This window comes from Peromyscus californicus, unplaced genomic scaffold, assembly GCF_007827085.1.
Source record: "Peromyscus californicus insignis strain IS unplaced genomic scaffold, ASM782708v3 Scaffold_10__1_contigs__length_136768540, whole genome shotgun sequence".
NCBI classification, from domain to species: Eukaryota; Metazoa; Chordata; class Mammalia; order Rodentia; family Cricetidae; genus Peromyscus; species Peromyscus californicus.
Genome location: NW_026294391.1, coordinates 7,480,526 through 7,502,864, shown reverse-complemented (window position 1 = coordinate 7,502,864; position 22,339 = coordinate 7,480,526). Strand labels below are relative to the sequence as shown.

Here is a 22,339-nt window from a genome sequence, read left to right as displayed (position 1 = left end):
CCATGCCCCTACTTCTGATCCTCAGGTGTTGTGAGGAGGATGAGGCAATTCAGTACTCAGCCACAGACCACGTGTATATGGTGAGATTTTTCATCGGCTGCAAATTTAGCTATAAATATCAAATGCAACAAAAGTGACAATGAACCTAATTGCTAGCACTCAGATTTTCTAATTTATCTTTGTCTCTGATTTACTTTACTTTAGTAAGCATCACTTTGAGGTAAAGTTTTATTTTGCATTTTTGAGTACTGACATTGATGCAATCCATCCACTTTATCTGGACTGTCTCAGTCTTACATATGTGTGCATATTTCTTACAGATTAATTTTCTCACATATTCAGATTACATTTTTTTGCAATTAAGGTATACACATCATTACTCTTCTTTGTTATTTATTTTTTTTGAGACAGGGCCTCACTACATAGTCCAGACTGATCTCCAACTTGTGACCTTCCTGAGTCAGTCTCCTGAGTGCTGGGGTTGTACCAGTGTACCTGTATGCCTTCCAGTCACTCTGATGGTGAAGTTGTTAAAAGGCATGAGTTCAGGGCTTACTTCACAGCCCAACATTGATAAACTCAGAATGGACTCTGTATCAGCAAGAAAACCCACTTATGTGTAATGAAACTGTCAAAAGAAGACTCACTTACCCTCAAAGTTTTCTTTAAAGCCAATTTTGAAATAAAATGTTATCTTTTTTCCCCAGAATGAATATATTTGTGTTTGAAATTCACGTGTGAAATATTATTAAGTATGGTTGAAAATTTAACTCTGCCTCCTCCCCGACTTTTGAAAGAAATGAGAAATTAAGTTGAATAACAATGCCTCAGGAAATCAATATATACAAGTTCTCATTTTATGGTCAGACAGTGTTAAAATTCACATTTAAACATCTAAACACAAACAGCCACGGAAAAAGTCAAGCCAATTATGAACCATGCAAAGCCAAACACTTTTGCATAAAGATAAACCTTAGAGGAAAACAAAGGGATACCTACTTTCTGCTGCTAGAAGTCCTAGGAGGAAGGCAGCATACGGACAAAGGACAAACATGGTTTTAGAGCAAGCAGGTCATCAAGCCATAGTCGGGCCCACTACATAAGCCACAAGCACAGCCTCCCAGCCAACCCCCCTCCAAATTTCAGACATCCATTACTGAGATCTAGTTCTCAATTCTTTGCTTTGGAATATGAGAACAGACTATTTCTACTTTGAATTAAGTAACAAAGCAACAAGATACTGTTTACCATAAGATTAACCTTCATGAATCTAGTAAACGCATAATGAATGAACTTCAATAATTGAAATAGAAAAGCATTTCTCAGAAAAAAATTGTTTTACATTACGACACACTTAAACATCTCCAGTTTTCTTTGGATGGCAGGTTAGGGAGCTGATTAATTTTTAAACTGTGATTTTAAATACAGTTTTTCAAATGCATAATCATCACGATAATACATTTTAATTTAAGGAAATAACGTGCTGTATTTTGTGGGCAAGCAGCTTTAGTCACTGTCCTCAAACTTCAGATGTGGTAGAGAGAATTTTAGGAAATTTTGGGAGACAAAATTGGGATTGCCAATTATTACTTTTGTTAGGCTTATTTTTAAAAAGTGTACCTACCTATCATTTCATAAGAATAGAGAAGGTATTATGTAAGGTGGAAGACAAAGACAATCTGTGTAAAGAATGGGCAGCTGGTGAAATACTGTTCTCTGTCTTCCCAGCTCTTCGTGCCCACCCCCAGCACCACCCTACACAGAGGTTCTGAAGTCATTTCTCTCTCTTGTCTTGGGCTTGGATGCACTTGCTGGTAATCACAAAAAAATGCTTCCAGTTTTGTAGTGTAAAACAAACCCGTTCAAATTGAAACAGAAAGACAGAGGAAAGGGTGTCTTTGGGAATTTAAAATAAACAAGTATAAGGATAAACAGGGAAGACTTTGGGTTTGAAAATACTAAAAATGAGATGGAAGTAATGAAAAACAAATGTCGATGTTTTCATTTACAGAAGTGCAAAGCTCTATTTGAGTCTAGGTAAGACACACAAATGGCTTTCTGCAGCTGATGCCCCAGTGCTGGCTGCAGAGACGACACGGGTTGGCAGATGGCTGTTTGGTCAGTTGATTAGGGCAGAGTGCCTTCCTCAAAAAGGCTTAGTATTAAAAATTAATTTTAGAAATGGATGAATAATTTTTGATAGCTATGTGAAGTGTGGAGGAAAATGTTACACTTTTCTTTAAACACCTCCTTTGCTTTTGACTTCTGACTACATAAAAATTTCCTCTTCATTTAGGGAAGTGATTTACATTTAGATTTTAATTCTTCTACTTTTTGTTTGTAGCACCCAGATAGTACCACTGAAAAAATCCTTTACAGATATCTACCATGGCCATTTAAGATACACACTGCTTAGAAGATCATGAAGTTCCCAGAATTAAAGAAAGTAAAGACAAGGAGAGAGAAGAACAGAATGTAAGAGGGTGAGAATGCAGGAAAGGGAAGTCAAAACGGAATGTTTCATTGTAAACAATGAAGGTGAGACCATGCAGGTAGCCTGCAAGATGGTGACGAAGTTTTGTTGTTGTTGCTTAAAAACAAAGTACTGTACTAAAAAAACTGTTCCAACCAAACCACTTAAAGATTGTACTGAAAGAAGGGAAAACCTAGGTGATAAAACATATTTAATATAAATAAGCATGCCTATGAATATAGATAATTTCTTTCTGTAAAGAAAAAATTTCAACTCTTTCAGAAAAAGAACACTTATGGCCTCATTACATTCTCAGTGGGCAGACATAAATACTAAATAAAGGCAAATTCTGGAGATTAGGTTTACAAAGTGATTTACAAGGACTACAGTGTTTTCTAGGCCCATTTCAAAAGATGAAAGTGATAGTATAGACATTGATCACAAATCCCAAAGAGATAATTTACTCTAAATATAGTGCAAGTTGTGACTCTATCATGTCATTACAAATATGAAATAAAATCCATGCCTGGATCCACTCTCCCTAAATAGGGTCCACTGTAATCTATGCTGAAAGCCAGAAGAGAGATGTTGAAGCTCTAAAAATTGTCCAGGGGATGGGAACAAAATATAGTGGGGGAAAAAAGGGCAGAGATGACCTGATCCAGTGCATGTATATAATCACAACCATGCCCCAGCCCAGTGCACCAGAAGGGCTCAGGCACGTTCTAAGGCAGCACAAGAGGAAGCCTCTGGCCTTTCTCCCCAGTCACTTCTCTAAGATTCTGAATGTGTTTGGAAATCACCTTCACTCAAAAGAGGAAGATTCATATCCCAATTGGTAAAAGTCAAAAGGAGGAAGTACATACCTGCTGGACTGGGAAACTCAGTCCTGTCATTTTGCATATGGTCTAGGCACATACTGACTGGTACGTGCACGCATGTACATGAAGAGAGGGCAGAAGCATAATCACTGATAGACACTTCCAGATCCACCAAGGAAAAAGCACTCATATTGCTGACTGTGGGACATACTACTCATGCTGTAGGAAGGGCCTTGAGCCTGGATTCTAATGCTCATACACAAATATTAAAGAAGCCAGTTTAAATATGTAAAAGCCAAATCAGAAGGGCAAATTCAACCACATAAAAAATTGTCTCTAACAGAAGTAAAGCTGAGGCCAGATGACATATAATTCAGGAGTTAGTTAAATAAACAAGAGAGAGCCCATGCTCAACACTGTCTGGACAGCCAGGATCCGGAAGCTGGATGGCTTAGAGACCTAGTGTAGAACCAAACACTATTGACAAAAAAAAAATTCAATGAAATGATTCCTAACGCTATTCTGCGATACTCATAGATCAGTGTCTAGTCCAATTGTCATCAGAGAGACTTCACCCAGCAACTGATGGAAACAGATGCAGAGACCCACAGCCAAACATCAGGTGGAGCTCAGGGAATTCCTCACTAGAGGGGAAGGAAGGATTGTAGGAGCCAGAGGGGTCGAGGACACCAGGAGAACAGTCTACAGAATCAACTAAGCAGGCTCATAGGGGCTCACAGAGACTGAAGCTGCAATCACAGAGCCTGATGGGTCTGCGCTAGGTCCTCTCTCTCTCTCTCTCTATGCCAGAGGGGCTGTCTCTGACTCTTCTGCCTGCTCGTGGGACGTATTTCCTCCTACTGGGTTGCCTTGTCCAACCTTGATAGGAGGGTTTGTGCCTAGTCTTCTTGTGTTTTGCTATGCCTTGTTGAGTTGATATCACTGGGAGGCCTGCTCTTTTCTGAAGGGAAATGGAGGAGCATAGATCTGGGGGAGAGGAGAGGTGTGGGGGGAGGACTGCGAGGAGTGGGGGGGGAGAGGGTGTGGTAGGGATGTACTGTATAAGAGAAGAATAAATAAAAAGAGAAAAGAACTCTCATGACTCTGGATCTAAATCGGTCATTTAAATTTTTAGTGAATGGTCCTGGGAACATCTTACTGGTCAGATGTAAATGTGAGCATTTTATAGAATGATTGTGTGAGCACTAGCAGGTCCCCCCGCAAGGAGTACTTACGTATCATTCATCAAAACAGGTAACTCTTCTATGAGCTTCTTCCTTGAATACTTGCACACATGAGTTAGAGACTTTACAGAGAGAAGAACTTGGCAATTGTTTAAAGCTCACAAGACAGCTTTTCCATGGAAAGACTTAATTTCAAGCAGTGCTGTCCCCAAGTCTGATCCCATGTAGCTGACATGGGAAAATCTTACATCAGAAGGTTTTGCAGGGGGAGAAGATGATCATCAAGATCCAGTGAGTCTGATTACAACATTAGGGTAGATGACATGGAGTGTAGAGTTTGGAGTGTACAAAGGGGAAGAAGTAGTGTGGTAAAAAGAAACTGGTATAATGTTGGTTTGGGAGCATTTGGGGAGGACAACTTTGGTATTCAAATAAAGAGGAACCAGACAACGGTAGGTAGGATTTGGTGGGTGACAAAGTTCCTTAGAATCTCTTGGAGGGAGGACTTGACTAAATTCCCACAAAGATTATTCAGAATGGATGAGAAAAGATAGATACCAAGCGATTCACACAAGTGAATGAGTGAAGTTCCCAATTACCTGAGGAGGTAGGGTCTTCAGAGAAATCTGGCAACTCTTCAGGAGGGTCCCCGTAGAAGGAGTTGAATTTATGACTTGACACAGCAGCTAGTACTGCACCCTAGTGCAAAAAGATGAAAGAGTATACAATTAAAACATATGCACAAACACAAGGCATTACTTAAATGCTTATTTACCTTAAGGATTACTCAGAAAGTAAATCTGTAAGAAATATTGGCTAGGAGAGGGGGTTCTCAAAACAATTTTGGATTACTTTAGATTACTCCATATGTAGAATGAAGTGTCTGAACTAATTACATCTTGGACTTGCATATGTACCACATGGTACAAAAGACTTTGTCATAAAATGACGTGGCCAAAGGATAGTTAGTAGACTAGAAAGATGTTCGCAATAAATTATATTTTAAAAAGCTTTCAAGCCAGGTGGTGGTAGCACACGCCTTTAACCCCAGCACTTGGGAGGTAGAGGCAGGTGGATCTCTGTGAGTTCAAGGCCAGGGTGGTCTACAGAGTGAGTTCCAGGACAGGCTCCAAAGCTACACAGAAGAGACCCTGTCTTGAAAAACCAAAAGAAAAAAAAAGCTTTCAAAATAGTGCATAGTCTGATTTCTTCTTTGGAAAAAGTTAATAATTATAAAACAGTAAACATATATCAGTTTTTCATTTTTCCTCTTCTCTTTTTGTAACAATGCACTGCTCTTGTACACCAATTCTCAATCAGGCCACACATTAGAATCAACTACACGTAATTTTTGAGACTGGGTATTATGTAGCATGGATTGGCCTTGAACTTGCTATGTAGTTGGGGCTGCTCTAAACTCTTGATCCTATTGCCTCTACCTTCTCCCAAGTGCTAGTACTATATAGACATGGAATACCACACCTGGTTATCTGTGGATCCTGGAAGCCACAGAGAGGACCCACTGAACCCTAGTAGAGAAGCACTGCCATACCGAGTGCCTGGCATCTTTTAGGACTACTGTGTGGGACAGCAATGGGAGCTACTGTTTTGGTAATAGGAAAAGCCCTAAGCTGCCATGCTTGCTCTCTAGCTCTGCCCAGTTCTAGCTATGCAACCTTGCTTGAGTAGATCACTAAAACGCTCTAGGTTTTCTTGTTGTTACATGTGCGTCTATGTACATGTTTATGTGGATGTGTCAAACCTAGGCGTCATTCCTCAGGAGCCATCACTTTGTTTTTTGAGACAGTCTCTCACTGCGAACAGGGGCTTGCTGATCAGACTAGTCAGCAGGCTGTAGGCATCCTCTTGCCTCTGCCTTAGGGCTGGGAGTGTATGTTCTCATGTGGGTGCTAGGGATGAAAGTCAGGTTACTACGCTTGTGTAGGAAGCACTTTTCTGACCGAGCTCTCTCTCTCTTCCCCACTTCTCCAGGATTTCTTATCTGTAAATGGAGAATATGAAAGGGGATGTACCTTACTTTGCTGTTTAGAATTGCCAAAAGTCTTAATGTACACAAAAGTGCTCTGAAAGCTGTCGAACATTCTGGAAGTATAAATCATTACTAAGCCTACTAAAATATGGGCAGAACACGAGTGCAAATCTTTTGTTCCTCTATATAGAATTGTTCACTTAGGTGGTTTAAATATCAAATCACCAAAGTGGTCTAAGTCTATCATAGCTTCTATGTAAATTTTAACTGTTGAGCTCATGAATTTTTCTGAAAGGAAAGATAAATCTGCCATGTGTGTAGGAACTTGTTGGTAAATACATAAAAATGTTAGTGGCAATGAATTTCCACAAGGCCTACTTTTTGGAGGTCATGTTAAGTTTTTTCTCTAAATTTTAATTGAAAAATAGACTATAGAAAGTAAAGAACCAATGTTAGGCATGATGTTTCATGCCTGTGGTTGAGGCAGGAATATTTGGAGTTCCAGGCTAGCCTGGGCTACATAGCAAGACCATGTCTCAAAACAGCAGCAGTAGCAGCAACTACCACTACTAACATCATCATCCTAAAAACGATGAAAAAAGTGAAACACACACAAAATAAAACACAAGTGCTTTTGATATTGCCATTTGAGGCAACTGCCTAGATTTCCCATAGTATGGGGTTAAAATAGGGTTTTTAATGCAGAATTATACCAACCATATAGAAAAAATAGTGAATGTTGAGTTCTTCTTTCTACAGAAGCATCTTTCTTCCTTCTTTTAATTTATTCTTTGTGCTTTTCACATCATGCCTCCCGATCCCACCTATCTCCCTCCCCCATAATAAAACAAAATAAAATTTAACAGAAAAAAGAAGAAAGTGGGGGTGGGGGGAGAAAGGGAAAATCTCGTCATGGAAGCTGCAGTGTGACACAGTGAGTCATGCAGTAATCCCCTTTACCCATAAATTTTTACATGCAGGTGTTCACAGAAAAGAATCATTGGTCTGGTTTGAGGCCCCTGGTCTCTGCTACACTACTGATGCTGGGTCCTCACTGGGACTCTTCCTGGACATCTTGTTGCTTCCCTGTGTTGAGATCCTGCAGCCCTCGGTCCGAAGGACCAACCTTTGCCCCCTGCTCCAGCAGATCATAGATGGGGTGGATGTTGGGGTGGGCCAACTCATAACCCTGGTTCTGGGCCTGTAGCTGCAGCGTTGGTCAGCCCACCAGCTCTTCCCTGTCCTCACCACCAGGGTGAGCTCTCTAGCATTGCCCTGGCTAGTTCACAATTGCAGCAGTGATGAGCAAGGGGCGGGGCCTGTTCTCCTGCTTTTGCATCCTCAGGGTTTGATCTCCCACACCTACACCTCCAGGGCCAGCTCTACTGTATTGTCCAGGCAAGGTGTAGGGACCACTCTCCCTACTGCCTCTCCCTGCTGCAGCTGATAGCAGGGGCAGCTCTCCCACTCTTATGACCTCAGGGCCAGCTCTCCCACCTGCCTCAAGTGTTGATGGGCTGGGGGAGGAAAGAGGGCATCTCTCCCCCTCCCATGTCACCACATGACAGATGTAATGGGGACAGCTCTCCCATGCTCACAACATTGGGGCTGGCTCACCCACACCTCTGCCAACAGGGTATTGTACTGCCCGGGCAAGGTGCAGGGTCCATGAGTGCTGCAGTTGGTAAGGGGGAGGGTTTAGCTCCCTTGCCCACCACAGACAGCGGCATCTTTCCTTTGCCCTTACCCCCACATGGCAAACAAGGGAGTGTGGCCAGCTATCCCACTATCACAGCTACAGAAGAATCTTATTTCACTTTGCATATTATACATGGTCCCTAAAAGCTGGGTGGAATGGAATTTCTATGCATCAAATCATATTTCCCACACACCCAAATCAGAATTTTAGAGATGTTTTATTTTCCAAGTGAAGTTAACCGAGTTTCTTGGTATGTTAGTGTTAGGTTTTAAGGCTTTTCCCAACTACTTCTGTAGTTGAAGATCTTATAAACAAATACTACACCAGTACTTAAAAGAGCCTGAGAGAAAAACTGTTGTGAGACAGTAAGTTCCTGGTTCCTCTGGCCTATGGCTAGTGGTTTGGTCTATTTAGTTTTCTCAGCTCAGTGACCATACATGGTTCCACTCTCCAATGCAAGGCAATTATGTGAAATAGGAAAACAGTTTCAAAATAGCTCAGAGTCAAAGAATTTTATTATGCTCCGAGAGTCAATCTCAGTGATGGGCCATTCTAAAAGATTCATTTCATAGGTGAGAAAACAGGTCCAGCAGGCTTAGAAACCTGTTATTATTAAAGGTGTAATCCACAGTGGGCAGAACGGAGCGCCACTGACCGTTCTTCCTAATTGAAGGGTTTCTACTCGCCTAAGAGTTAACAATGATTTCTTTTTACTCGGTAAAGGGACAGATCATAAATATTTAGGCTTCGAAGGGTACATGGTTTCTTTTGCTACAACTCAACTCTGACATCAAAGCACACAAAAGCAACAACAGACCAAATGTAAATGAACATATGGCACTGATTTTCAATAACCCTTTATACCCCGAGGCCACTGTTTGCCAACTCCCACAGTACACTGTTGTGCATAGCAATGTAAACGATACCTTATATCCAGTTTTTCTGGTTTATTCAACCTCGACAAAGAAGCTTGCTCTTCACATTTACTAGGTAACTTTAGCATGTTTTAAGGATGAAACAGAATTTTAAATTAAGACTATTCAAAAGCTGTTAAGAAAAACCATGATAAAATTGCAACTTTCTGCTTTTAAAGTACTAAAACAGCATTCTTCTGCAGTTCAGGGATGCTAGAGACTGATAAGCAGGCAGAGGCAAGGTATACTTTTGTAATTTGCAAAACCAATAAAGGAAAGTCATAGAGTTGTCAGAAATCTCCCTTGCTGTGTTCTTTCCCTTTTTAAAAATACTTTGTTATTTGACAGTTTCTACATGGATTTAATATATTTAATACATTCAGGTTACAGCCATCCATCCCCCTGCATCCTCCCATTGCTTTCATCCTACTTTCTTGTTTTTTTTTTGTTTTCTGTCTGTTTTTATTTGGTGATCTCACTGGGCTTAACCACAGCTGTCTGCATAGATATGGGTGTGGAGCTGTCCACTGGAACACAGATGGCTAACTCACCCATGACTACACTAAGAAAGATAATGACTTCTCCCCAGCAACCCTGGACTGCCATTAGCTTCTCTGAGTGGGGTGTAGTCCCATGTTTAAGGGCTCCATCTTGTGCAGACTCCATGCAGGCAATCACAGTTGATGAGAGTTCATGTGTGCCTCCTTGAGGGGAGGGTCTTCCTTTCTCTCTATTAAGAGTATGGCTTGATCCTCTTAATCGAACTGCTAGGTTTCAACTCACTATAGCTGGCTATTGGAGAGAGGCTTTTAAAACAGAGTGTGGTAGATATCCCAGGCTGGTCTTGAAACCTTCCTGCCTCAGCTTCCTCAGTGCTGGAATTATAGGTATGTGGCACCATACTTGACTCAAACCGTCATTTCCTAAATTGATTGCAGTAAATTCACTCAAATATTGAATAGTGCTTCTATTTAGATAAATTTTTTTTCCTTTAAAGGCCAAACCCTATATTTATGTCCCATTATATTATGCTAAACAGAAAACACATTGAAATTAAAATTGTTATAGTAGACAGATAATTTCTGCTTACACAAAAGTCAGTAATGATAGTAATGGGGATCAAAATATTTTATCCCAAAACATACCATTTTGATGTAAGGCTTTTTTTAAATTTATGAAACATTTTTTAACTGTTTGAGAATTTCATAATGCATATATAATATATTTTGTTTCATTATAGAGAAATATGCTTTCTAGGGGTCAAAATAATTCCTGAAGCAAAGGGGATAACTTTCGGAACAGATACCCTGTTGAGCTTGTCCCTAGACTGACAAGCTCACATGTTACAGACGTCCTTTGTTTATAACTCCGTTAGTAGCTGATGCCCAAGATGGAAGGCAGCATCCCCTCTCATGCTGTTTAATTTCCACTGTCAACTTGGCTGCACTTGGAGTCCCCAAGGACACCAGGACTGGGGAAGTCTATGAGTGTTTCTAGAGAGGATTAGCTGAGGAGGGAGAGGCTCCCGAACTGTGGGCTGCACGAGCCCTTGACTAAAGAGAAAGGCAGCCGAGTACTAGCATTCATCTCTCTTGTCTTCCCGACTGTGGACACAACATGACTCCTTTCCTCACACACTTGCTGGCATGTCCCCACACACTCCAACAGCAAGCCAAAGTAAACCCGGCCTTCCCTAAGCTGTTTTGTCAGGTTTTTTTGTTGTTGTTGCAGCAATGAGACAGCAACTAACATATCACTTAAGGAGTCCACACCTCAGAGCACAGCTCCTCTTCACAGCCTACATAACACAGTCTTCTGACACATCAACAGTACATCTCCCTTTACTCAGTCTTACTTTCTCCCAGGAATAGTAGTTTACACACCTTGTATTTCTTTTGTTGGATTTATTTCTGAACATTTCATTGTTATGCTGTAGTGAATAGACATGTTTCTTAACTTCCTCTTAAGACTGTTCATTGCTCATATATTTGTGTGGATATATATATATATATCCACATATATATATATATATATATCTCCTATACTCATTATAAACTTGTTCTTTCTAATGAATTTCTTAGGATTTCCTACAATATGGAACTATGTCATCTGCTAAGCCAATTTTATTTTCTTCCCAAATGGAAGCCTTTCTTTTCTTGTCTGAATATACTACAACCCAGTTATTTCTCTTTCTAATATGTTCTAGGTGATGCCTATCTGCTGGTCCAAAAGCCTCACATGAGAAGTGTAGAGTAGTTCCCCTCTTCCTCGGTTCCAGTAACTTACAATCTTGGTATGAAAACAGTACAGGGAAAATCCCAGAAGTCAATATTTTATATGCTTTAAATGACCTTTACAATAGCATATTGCTATGACTTACTGTTAATCTTACTGTGCCTAATTTATTTACTATACTTTATCAGAGACATGTTTGTATATAAAAACAGCAGATTATATGTGATCCAAGACAGAAAGATTTTAGGCACCTAAGGGTCTTGCATGTTACATGGTGGCTATCCTACTTGAGGAAAATAGTGGCAAGGGAGTGAGTATAATTATATAAGAACTTCTTGTAGATAATGGAAAGGAAAACGATGATCAAAATAAGTGAGAAAAGTCTAAGCATAAATTTTTGGAGGAAAAATAAGAACAGAGATTATTCAGTAAACCTTTCAGTGTTTTATGCATTTTTTAAAGTTCCTAAGGGCTGGCAAGATTGCTCAGTGGGCAAAGGTGCCCGCCACTAAGCCTGAATATTTGAGCTCAATCCCGAGGACCCACACGGTGCAAGGAGGAAACTCACTCCCGGAAGTTGTCCTCCAGCCTTCACATGCCTGGCATGGCATGTGTGTTCCCTTCCCTTCAGGCACACAAAATAAATAACTAAAACTAATAAAAGTTCTGAAAGCTCTAAAAATATTAAAGTTGAATGAGTAGTAAGAATCTAAAATTGTATACAATGCTTATTCAGGAATTACAATCATTTATAGATTACTAAATCAAAGGTAGTACCATTAAAATAATAACAATAATAGTATATTAACAAAAAGCACAAAGTTAACAGTAAAAAACATCTTTGGAGCATTTACCACAGGCTGGTACTCTTCTAATTGGTGTAACAGTAACGCATTGAATCCCGCTACTCCTAGGAATTAGCAGCTACCACTCTGCATACTTTAACAGATAACGACACACATCAAGGCACAGAGACTTGAGGTCATTTGCTCAAGGCCTCCAATGAGGGAGGGTCAGATCTGGGATTCACCCACCCATCACAGTTCAAGAGCAGCTCTTCTGTACTGCTGTGTGCTTCTTACTTCTGCTACCCGTAACCAAAATTCAATAATCTGCTTTCAGCAAATTTTCTTTTTTTAATCACATCTAAGGTAGTCTTAAAAATTAGGCTGCTGTACCATTTGGGGAACTTCAATCAGTGTCTGGGGTAAAAATGAGTGGGCACCTAGCTGTTCATTTGGGGAAATAAGCTGTGGGCTGGTAGGTGTTGTAAACCAGGGAAATTACAACCTTTGTTCTAGAGGTTCATAGGAGAGGCCTAAGGAGGAGAATAAGCTCCTTGAGAGGGCAGGCGTGGCATGTGTTAACCTGGTGGCTGACAATTCTCAGGAACGCAGCCTTGCCAGAAGCTGAAAACGAGCCCACAATGATTACGCTGACGTTTCTAATTCTATGTTGCTTGGCTGGTCTTGAGACTTTAAATAGCCTGTAAAGGGATGTGGTAAATCCACATGACCCCTATTTGTTGTGATAGTTTGGCCCTGTCCGAATGAATCTTAGTCACCAGTTTGGCTATTTTTGGTCTAAGTCTGCTTCTGTGGCACCAGGGGAAGAACATGTCTCCTGTGATGGGTGAGCCCAAGCCTGAGTGAAACCTTTGTATTTGGGCAAAGGAAGGTTCAACCTTGCATAGCACAATGTTATGTGAAGCCAAAGCAGGATCAAGGATTAAAAAGATTTAGAGAAACGTTAAGAAAGAAGCACAGACACAATGTCTTTGGACAGTTGAACAGGAAGCTAACTGCTAAAGAGTTGACCAAATTTTACTTTGAATGATTAGATTTCCTTGTTTTTCATTTGACGCCTATACCAGTTTAGGTAGATGTCAAGGCAAAGATGTCAAGCCTTAAGAAACTTCGTTGGCCAGGCGGTGGTGGCGCACGTCTTTAATCCCAGGACTCAGGAGGCAGAGGCAGGCGGATCTCTGTGAGTTCAAGGCCAGCCTGGTCTACATAGTGAGTTCCAGGACAGCCATGGCTACACAGAGAAACCCTGTCTTAAAAAAAAAAAGAAACTTCTTTGGGCACTATCTCAATGATGGCATATCATTAATAACTATTTTTGCCAAGGATTTTATGAAAGCAGATAGAGAAGAGCCAGTTTGAACTCCTGACAAGAAAATTAGGAGAAAAGCTTCAATAAGAATGCTGATGTTAATAATGATATGTGAAAAGTTCTCTAGCTGTTCGGCAGCATTCACCATCCAGTAGAATCCTCTACAAGGGTGGGAATGTTTTGTATCTGTGCTGTTCAATACGGTAGCTCCTAGCCCACTGAGCACTTGAACCATGATGGTATGAATGGGAACAGGTGCTTGGCTTTTTAAATTTTAAGTAACTTAAGTTCACACAGGTACATGTGGCTAATGGATACCATTTTGGGCATTTTAGCCTTCCACGGTACTATTAAAACCTGAGGGTTTTCCCAAACATTTACATAAATCTACATCTATATAAAATCATTCATAATCTTCAAGGGGTGAAGAATAACAAATTAATAGTATTATAATTTAGGCCATCTGAAAATACTCAAGAAGCATTGTAGCTGGTAGGAGTCACATGACTAGAGACCATTATCCAATTAGCCACTTACAGAACAGACTTAACACATTCGGCACCCCAGATCAAGTAAGCATCAATCATTCCCTCTGCATCTCTGCAGCCCGGTGCTGCTGCCCCACAGCATTTCCTTCCAGAGTGGAGACCTCCACCATCGAATGCTGGGTCTTTTTCAGAAAGGTCTGAACTACAATGGCTCCCTGTGAGGGCCATTATCATTGTGCCTTTTCACTGTTTGAGGCAGAGGATATGGAGAGTGGCAAGAAAACTAACTAGGAAAAATAAAGGACAGCAGGCGATCTGCAAACATTTTCTTATAGTAGTGGGGCTTTCATTTATTGCTTTATGATGATTGTTCAACTCTAGATCCAGTGTTAACCCAGCTGCAGTTTCCAGTGAACTAAAATCACACTTAAAATTTCAAAGTCTTATTATCATTGTTAGTTTTAACATTTTGAAGCAGTGTCTGATTATGTAGTCCAGGCTGGCCTGAAACTCATGAACCTCCTGCCTCAGTTTGTTTCAGTGGCGGGATTATAGATGTATATCATGTTATATTTTCTGTCAAAATATTTATGCTTGAGAAAACGAAGCTTAGATTCATAATATAACCATACCTCTGTTATGAATTTTAAAGACAAAACAAATCAAAAATATAATGTGTCTTCTAGTTGCTAAATTTTGTTTTGATTCCGACTGAAATATTAACTTAAAATTTACTGAAATGGCAACAATTTTTAGAAATAATTTAGCTGTGGCAAACATAATGGCTGACATGAGGATGTGTCTGTAGGGAACAAAGCAGAACAAAGGCATGACCACCAACCCCATCGAGTAGGCTTTTTGGTGGTTTTTCAAATTTACCTTTAGTTTCCTCCTTGCATTGAATTTCCGCAGCTGTTCCACTGTTTCTGGAAGATGAATTTTGTAGGCATAACGATCCCGCTCCTATAAAAGAAGATTATGATCGTATACAACCACTGAAAAAAGTGAAGAAGCTTAACAGAAATTATGAAGGTCAAGTTCTTTTTTTTTTTTTTTGAAGGTCAAGTTCTTAAGTGTGAAGTTTAGATTTAACTTTAGGAAATCGGTTATTTTATTCCATATACTGATACACATTCTGAAACAAGGGCTATAAACAGTAAAATTGATGGCTAAATAGTATATCTAGCAAGAATAAAGGACTAAAGTAATAGATTATCTAATTTTTAGACATGTGGCTAAAGTTATAATGGTTGTGAAAGTATGAAGCTGTCTTTTTCTACTTATTTTTTTTTTAGCTAGCATGTGAAATAACAGATTTCATTATGACATTTTCACACATCCATATATCATTGCACTGAGGTTGTCTTCATCATGAACTGTCAGGTAAAATGAGCACTAAAAATGAAATCTATACTGACTCAGCATTCTGCACTGTCCGGAATAACTGGACATCTAACTCAGCCACTTCCCCTATGCAGGGTCTGCTTCAGCTCTTGCCCAGAAAGAAATCATTTCCTTTGTAGCAGCCTTTTAGAATTCCAAAAGAGCAATTTAGAATTTTATTTTAGAAAAATGAAACATTCCTATCTTTCACTCTGCACAAAAGTCAACTCCAAATGGATAAAAGACCTTAATGTGCGTGGCAGTGGTGGCACATGCCTTTAATCCCAGCACTCAGGAAAGCAGAGGCAGGAGGATCTCTGTGAGTTCGAGGCCAGCCTGGTCTACAGAATGAGTTCCAGGACAGGCTCCAAAGCTACACAGAGAAATCCTCTCTTGAAAAACCAAAAGACTTTAAATGTAAGACCTGAAATTCTGAAACCATTAGAGGAGAAAATAGGGAAAATACTTGAAAATATAGGCATAGGGAAGGTTTTTCTCAATAGGACTCTGGTCACTTAGGAAATAAGGTCAACAACCAACAAATGGGACCTCATGGTATTAAAAGGCTTCTGTACAGCAAAGGAAACTGTCAACTGACTGAAAAGGCAGCCTACAGAATGGGAAACAAATCTTTGCTGGCCAGACACTTGACAGAGAAGTAGTATCTGAAATAAATAAAGGATTAACAAGAATTAAGAAACAACAACTCAACAAATGGACTAATGAAATGAACAGACAGATTCCCAAAGATAAATAAATATGGTCAATAAATATTGTGAAAAAATGCTCAACCTCACTCGCCATTCGAGAAATTCAAGCCAGAACTAGCCAGAATGGCAGGCACTAAGCAAACAATTAACAAATGTTGGGGTACTATTTACTGAGAGAGTGTTTGAAATAGAGCAAGTAACCAGCACCAAAGTTTAAGGAGTGAGAATGTGCGGAAATTCTGATAAAGAGCAAGCAGATGAATACATGCAGTGACGGGACAGTGGAGACAGATCAGATGGGAGGGATGATGAGGATGGGGCAGGCTAGGCTGGCTTTATTATGAGAGGGCAGGGACACAGGTGCTTGCTGCCAAGCCTCATGACTTGAGTTTGATCCCCAGAACCCACATGGAAGAAATTGAGAACCCACTCCAGAAGTATCCTCTGACCCCTCCCCCCAATGTGTGTCATGGCACACCATTCAAATAAATAAATAAATGTAAAAAAACCTTACATATGAAATTCAGTCACTGTATGAATACACACCTAATTTCTCTAAGGAACAGACAGAATGGCTGGCCATGTGACTGGGCTGTTAAACTTTTTAAGAGGTGGTCAAATGTACCCTTTACATTCCCAGTAACAGCATGAGTTCTAGTTGCTCTATATCTTTGTCAACACTAGGTGTGGTTAGTCATTATTCATTTTTTGTTTATATTTATTTAACATGTATGAGTGTTTTGCCTGCATGTTTGTATATGCATCATGTGTGTGCAGTGCCTGTGGAGGTCAGAAGATGGCATCAGATTCTCTGGAACTGGAGTTACAGATCACTGTGAGCCACCATGTGGGTGCTGGGAATTGAACCCGAGCCCTCTGGAACAGCAGCCAGTGCTCTTAACTGCTGAGCTCTCTGTCTAGCCCCAATAATTTTTGTTTTAGCCATTCTAACACAAGTGTACAGGGATTTCACTGTGGCATTATTTAGATTCCCCTAATGACTAATAATGTTGAGGAGCTTTGGCTGTGCTTACCAGGCATCTCAGTGTATCTTTGTAAAAAAGTCTGCTCAAGTTTTTTTCCCATTTTAGATTAGATTTTATGCTTTCTTATGGAGTTTTGAGAATTTGTTACATTCTTTAGATTAAGACCTTTATCGGGTACATAATTTGGAAGGATTTATTCTCAGTTTACAGTTTGTTTTTCATTCTCTTAATACTGTCTCTCAAATAATAGAAGCTTTTAGTTCTGCATACATTTTGCAGGTAGAACAGAATGCTCTGACAGACTGAACATGGGTAGTTCGAGGAAGAGGACACCATTACGCACCACAATTTTGAGCATGAGTAACTGAAGTCTGAGTCCAACTGTACCTTGAAAGATGCATGTCTTGTTTGAATACATGGCAACAAATGGGGTTTACGGTTGATTTTGAAAACACTTCCTACCTAATAGCATAAACGTATTCCCTAAAGTGTTAGGTATTGGCAATAAGGACAATGAAATGACTGCCTAGCGGTGAGTGGTGAGACAGAGCGAGCACATTTCATCACGTGCTTCTGCTGAGTAAAACCCCAGCTAGGTTACTTGATGGGGCGGCTAGAAGACCGAAAGCTGGAGACAGGCAGGTAGACATTCTAGGGATCCAGGAGAAAGCTTAGGCTGATATTGCTGCTACTGTCTTTGTCCTATTTTACTTTACCTTTGATTCCTGCCATATCCTAGCCTAGGTATAAGGCTGCAGCCCAAAAAGTCAAAGGACAAATAACACTGACCAAATGATCCCCGAGAAAAGCCCATGGAGAAGAGGCTATCTGTACAGGACAGAACCTTGGGGCTATTTCGCAGCCAGGCTCTGTCTTCCTTTCATACTAGGAAGTTTACTACAACTGTGACCCTGAACTCTGTCTGTACTTAATCCTACAGTTGTTGGGATGGATATTCATTGCAAGTATCGGTAATCAGATATATAAAGATATTAAACAGGAGCAAGTCAGCAACTACAAGGCATTCATATGTCACTTGGTTTAATACTCAGATTCTTTGTCCACATGGAATAAATAAGAAAGACCATTTTTTTAACCAAAGAAATAATTCTTTTGCTCTTATTTTTGACTCAAAACAATGATACTTTTGACTTTGGACACCCTTTATTACAAGAATTTTCATCATTCTTTTCTTTACTTTTACTTATTGAGGGCATTTTCATTAAGCCTTGGCTTACATTTTAGTCATCCTAAACCAACATAACTTACATCCACTGTAATGAGACACATATATACATGAACAAGGGCTAAATGTAAGATAAAGTTGTTCCTTCCAGATAGATAAGCTCCTCACTAATGGACTTCTTTATCTCCAGATGACACATAAGCCATGAGAATAACCAGTAGTTCAAACATGGCAAGTGACTCTGAGTTTAGCTTTCCAGATTTTTCCTTTTATGTTAATGACATTTTAAAACATTTCGGAGCCAGAAATCCATTTTGTATGGAGCTCAGACTACTTAAGATGAGAACTATAATCATTGGTAGAGACAAGAATTTCCAGAAAGAAATATGTTATTAACCAAGATAAGCTTTGATAATGAAAGTCACTGTAACTGTATAATGCTAAGACATTTTTTAAAGCTTCTTAAAAATGACTTAAACAGCTGCTATTGTCCTTATTTGGCATTAAAAGTAACTTCTAAATGACAAAAGAGAAGCAAAGAAAGAGTAGGAATCTTCTAAGGTGTTCATTTGATATCAGGAAGAAAAAATACTAAATATTTTATTAAATATTAAAGAATTGATTCTTTGCTGGGAAAATCAGAAATATTAGTATTAAAATATCAAAAGGTTGAATACATATTTCAAAAGTAATATTCTTTTTAATGTTACTGGGACTATACTCTGGATTTTATGCATGCTAGGAAAGTGCTCTATCGTTGAATAATAACCCTCAGTGAAGAAGTAATATTTCCAAGGAGAATCAAGATTCACTGAAATGCCAAAATTGCCTATAATATTATTCCATGTCATCACCACTAGGAATACATATTAATCAATATTTTTATATATCTTAGTATCTTGCATAAGCTCGGAGGAAGCAGCACGGTACAATAGCAGCCAGGGAAGATTTTACCAAGCAACTGGTATCTAACTAAGGATCTGAAGATGGTGAGGGAACAAACCCCGAAGTGCTCTAGAGGAAGAATTATTCTAGGCAAAGGGTATGACTAATACAGGAGAGTTGAGGCAACGATGTATCTGTGGTCTGAGGATCAGCAAGGAGGCCAGAATGATAGAAACCGAGGCTCGGGAGACTAGGACAGGGTAAGATCAGAAAGGTATCAGGAGACCCAGTTAGATAGCAGGTCAAGGGAGAATACCTCAGGAGAGAGGCCTAGATTCAGGCCTCATCATGTGCACACACTTAAAGGCAGTAAAACTCAACGAGGTCTTCCAGGTACAGAGTGAGATGCAGAAGAAGACGAGGAGCAAGGATGGAGGCCAGTCAGTGGCACAGCCACGTGATATGGTAGGTAAGGAAACGAGGACCAATCAGCAAGATCTGAGGAGAAACAGCCAGACAAGCAGAAGGGAAACAGAGGGCAGATATCCTGGGAGCCAAGGGAAGAAAAGGTTCAGGAGATGGAACTTTGTCAACAGACCGATAAGGTCCGGCCCTGGGATTGAAGGTTAGTAGTGACTAGACAAGAGCTGTTTTTCTTTTGAGGTTTTGAGATTCTGGGGTTCAAACGAAGGGCCTTGCCCACGCTAGGCAAGTACTCTACTGAGCCATACCCATTGCCAATAAGAGCTGTTTTAGTGGGGTTGGCAGCATTGAGATCCTGACTGGTATGAGTTCAAGAGAAAGGTATGGCAGAAATTGGAGAAATGGGTACATATAATTCTTATTAGTTTTGCAATTGAGTGAACCAGGGATTGGGGGCAGAAGCTGGAAGAGTTTGTAGGAGCAAGAGAAGGCAGATATGCATGCATACATGTAAATGTAAACAATAAAAACCAATCATAACACATTAGACCCCAAAGGTCCAGAAACCTGATAATGTGGGAAAGAAGGAAGTGGCTGGAGCAATGCCATCTAATTAGTGAAAGGGACAGGATACAGAACATGAATGATGGGTTGTGGTAGGCTGAACTAAATAAAGTCTTGCTTCTAGCAGTGACAACATCTGTGACTGAGGGCAAAATTCTGAACCTCTCTGAGGATGTATTCTTTCTTATAAAGCAAGAATTTCCTGGAATTACAGCACAATGTTTTAATGAAACAATACTATTTCCTGATGTCTAAAGATATGATTTTCCTTAATCCAGAAAAATGGGATACGAAAACGCTTGAAATGTGTCTTTCCCCTAAAACAGTAAATCTATACCTAGTGCCTACTGAAAACCAGTGAAGTCCTACAGAGTACAGAGTTGCACCCACAACAAAGATAATATAAGATAACATGGTTACTTCAGCTGTTCCTTTTCATCTTTGGTACACGTGTTGCCAGACAACAGCCCATCTTCACTCACAGATTCTGTCTCAACCTGCTTTTGTGCCCTGTCCAACAGCTGAATATCTTACATGTCTTGGACAGGGTGCAAGGCAGCAAGCAAGATGGACAAAAGTGAGGGAAAGGCTGAGAAACAAGCCAAGAGTGAAAAGGTCCATCTTCCAGGGTGGTGCACTGTGGCTGCCGCTAGCCTTTAAGTACAGAGGGGATGGGTGACCCGTGAGTGCAGGTACCTTAAGCCATGGGTGATTCAGCGCCTCATAAACAGTGATCCTTTCAGCGGGATCCAGCATCAGCATGCGGCGTACTAGGTCTTTGGCACTTTCAGAGATATGGCTCCACTGCCTTGGATTCATCTGAGGAGGGAACAAGGAAAGCTCCACAGTTATCTTCAAGAAGTCAACGCTTACCATTATTTAATATTCTATAATCTACCCTACTTCAATGTAACAGTCTCAGAGCAAATAACAGATTGGAAGACCTGTTTTCTGAGCATATGCAATGCTTTGTGATTTTTTTCTCTTCATTATATGAGGGTTTGTATCAGCAATTATTCTGCTGGTGCTGCTACATTGTAATATTTTCAATATTTAAAAGGTAGAATGCCCATGATTCTGGTTTCTAGTTTTTAATTTTGATCTAAAAAGGGTACAATACACTGATCTACAAAGTACTGAAATAAATTTGAAATGAAAAAAATTAAAGAAAGATTCTTTTTTGGAGATAAGGTTTCCCTAAGCCCAGGATGGACCAGAACTCACTCTGTAGCCTGGGCTGACCTTGAACTGCTAGTTGCTTCTGCTGTAGGCTCTTGAGTGCAGGCATTACAGATCTGTCCCACCACACCCGGCTAAATAAAGTTTTAAAAGCGATGTCTGCAAATACTGGGATCAGGTGCTGAGTGTGGTATTCACCACTACAATCTTAGCAACTGGGAGGCTAAGGCAAGGGAATTGTGAGTTTGAGGTCAGCCTAGGTTGGATAGAAATTCTGAGAGAGAGAGAGAGAGAGAGAGAGAGAGAGAGAGAGAGAGAGAGAGAGAGAGAGAGAGAAAGAGAGAGGAGGAGAAAAGAAAGATGCATACATAAGCTCTACAACAAAATTGGGGAGCAACATTAATTGTGAAGCTATGAAGATTCATTAATTGGATATTATGATCACAGTATTCAAAATCTAAGGAAAAAATACTATCATCATAACCCTGTAAAATAGCCAATTCCACTAGTATACTCTATTCAGTGAAGTCACTTCTTTCTTTTAGAGATGAGACAACCAATTCATGTGGTAAAATTGAATAAAACCAAACAGTAAGAATTACGAGTTTTCTAAAAGTCTTCTGATAATGGCTGTGAACCTTTGAGGCAAAAACTGGAAGGCTCCTGGGGAAGGGGATATATCTAAGCCCAGCAATGAGAAAAACATTCAAGGATCGTGCTCAGAGCTTGGAGTTGGGAAGGGAAGTGGGAACAGGAGGTAGTGACGGAGGTGGATCTTATTCCCAGTTCAACACCAGGAAGCTGCCTGATTGAATGACCATATGGAAGCCGCTTGATGCCAGGTGCTTCATGTAGTATTGCAGCTTTTGTAACTGTTGCTGTTGTTTTTCAGTGTGGGAGACAGAACCCTGGTCTTCACACATGCAAGGCCAAGTGCTCTGCTAAGGAGCTACATCTCTGGCCTTAACCAGTAGAGATCTATGGCACCTCTTAAGAGAAAATGATGGGGAATGAATACAGCGATTTAAAGCCAAATGAAATCACAGTACTTGCATCATAGCATAAAGGAATCATTCCAATTTGGCCAAGGGCTAGCAATAGATG

The 22,339-nt window shown here is 40.1% G+C and overlaps 1 protein-coding gene across 15 annotated transcripts in view; it reads right to left on the bottom strand.

Moving 5' to 3' along the window:
• The window catches only part of Cask (calcium/calmodulin dependent serine protein kinase), a 334,225-nt gene that overhangs the window by 84,105 nt on the left and 227,781 nt on the right, over positions 1 to 22,339 (bottom strand). For 11 of the 15 annotated variants that reach the window (XM_052737240.1, XM_052736894.1, XM_052737410.1 and 8 more), the window contains exons 8-11: positions 20,753 to 20,875; positions 14,799 to 14,882; positions 5,078 to 5,177; positions 1,000 to 1,017 (exon numbers count right to left, since the gene is read on the bottom strand). In XM_052737240.1, coding sequence (XP_052593200.1) covers positions 1,000 to 1,017; positions 5,078 to 5,177; positions 14,799 to 14,882; positions 20,753 to 20,875 — 325 coding nt within the window. The remainder of the gene's footprint in view (positions 1 to 999; positions 1,018 to 5,077; positions 5,178 to 14,798; positions 14,883 to 20,752; positions 20,876 to 22,339) is intronic. The other 4 variants (XM_052737152.1, XM_052737740.1, XM_052737979.1 and 1 more) reach the window with 1 other exon arrangement.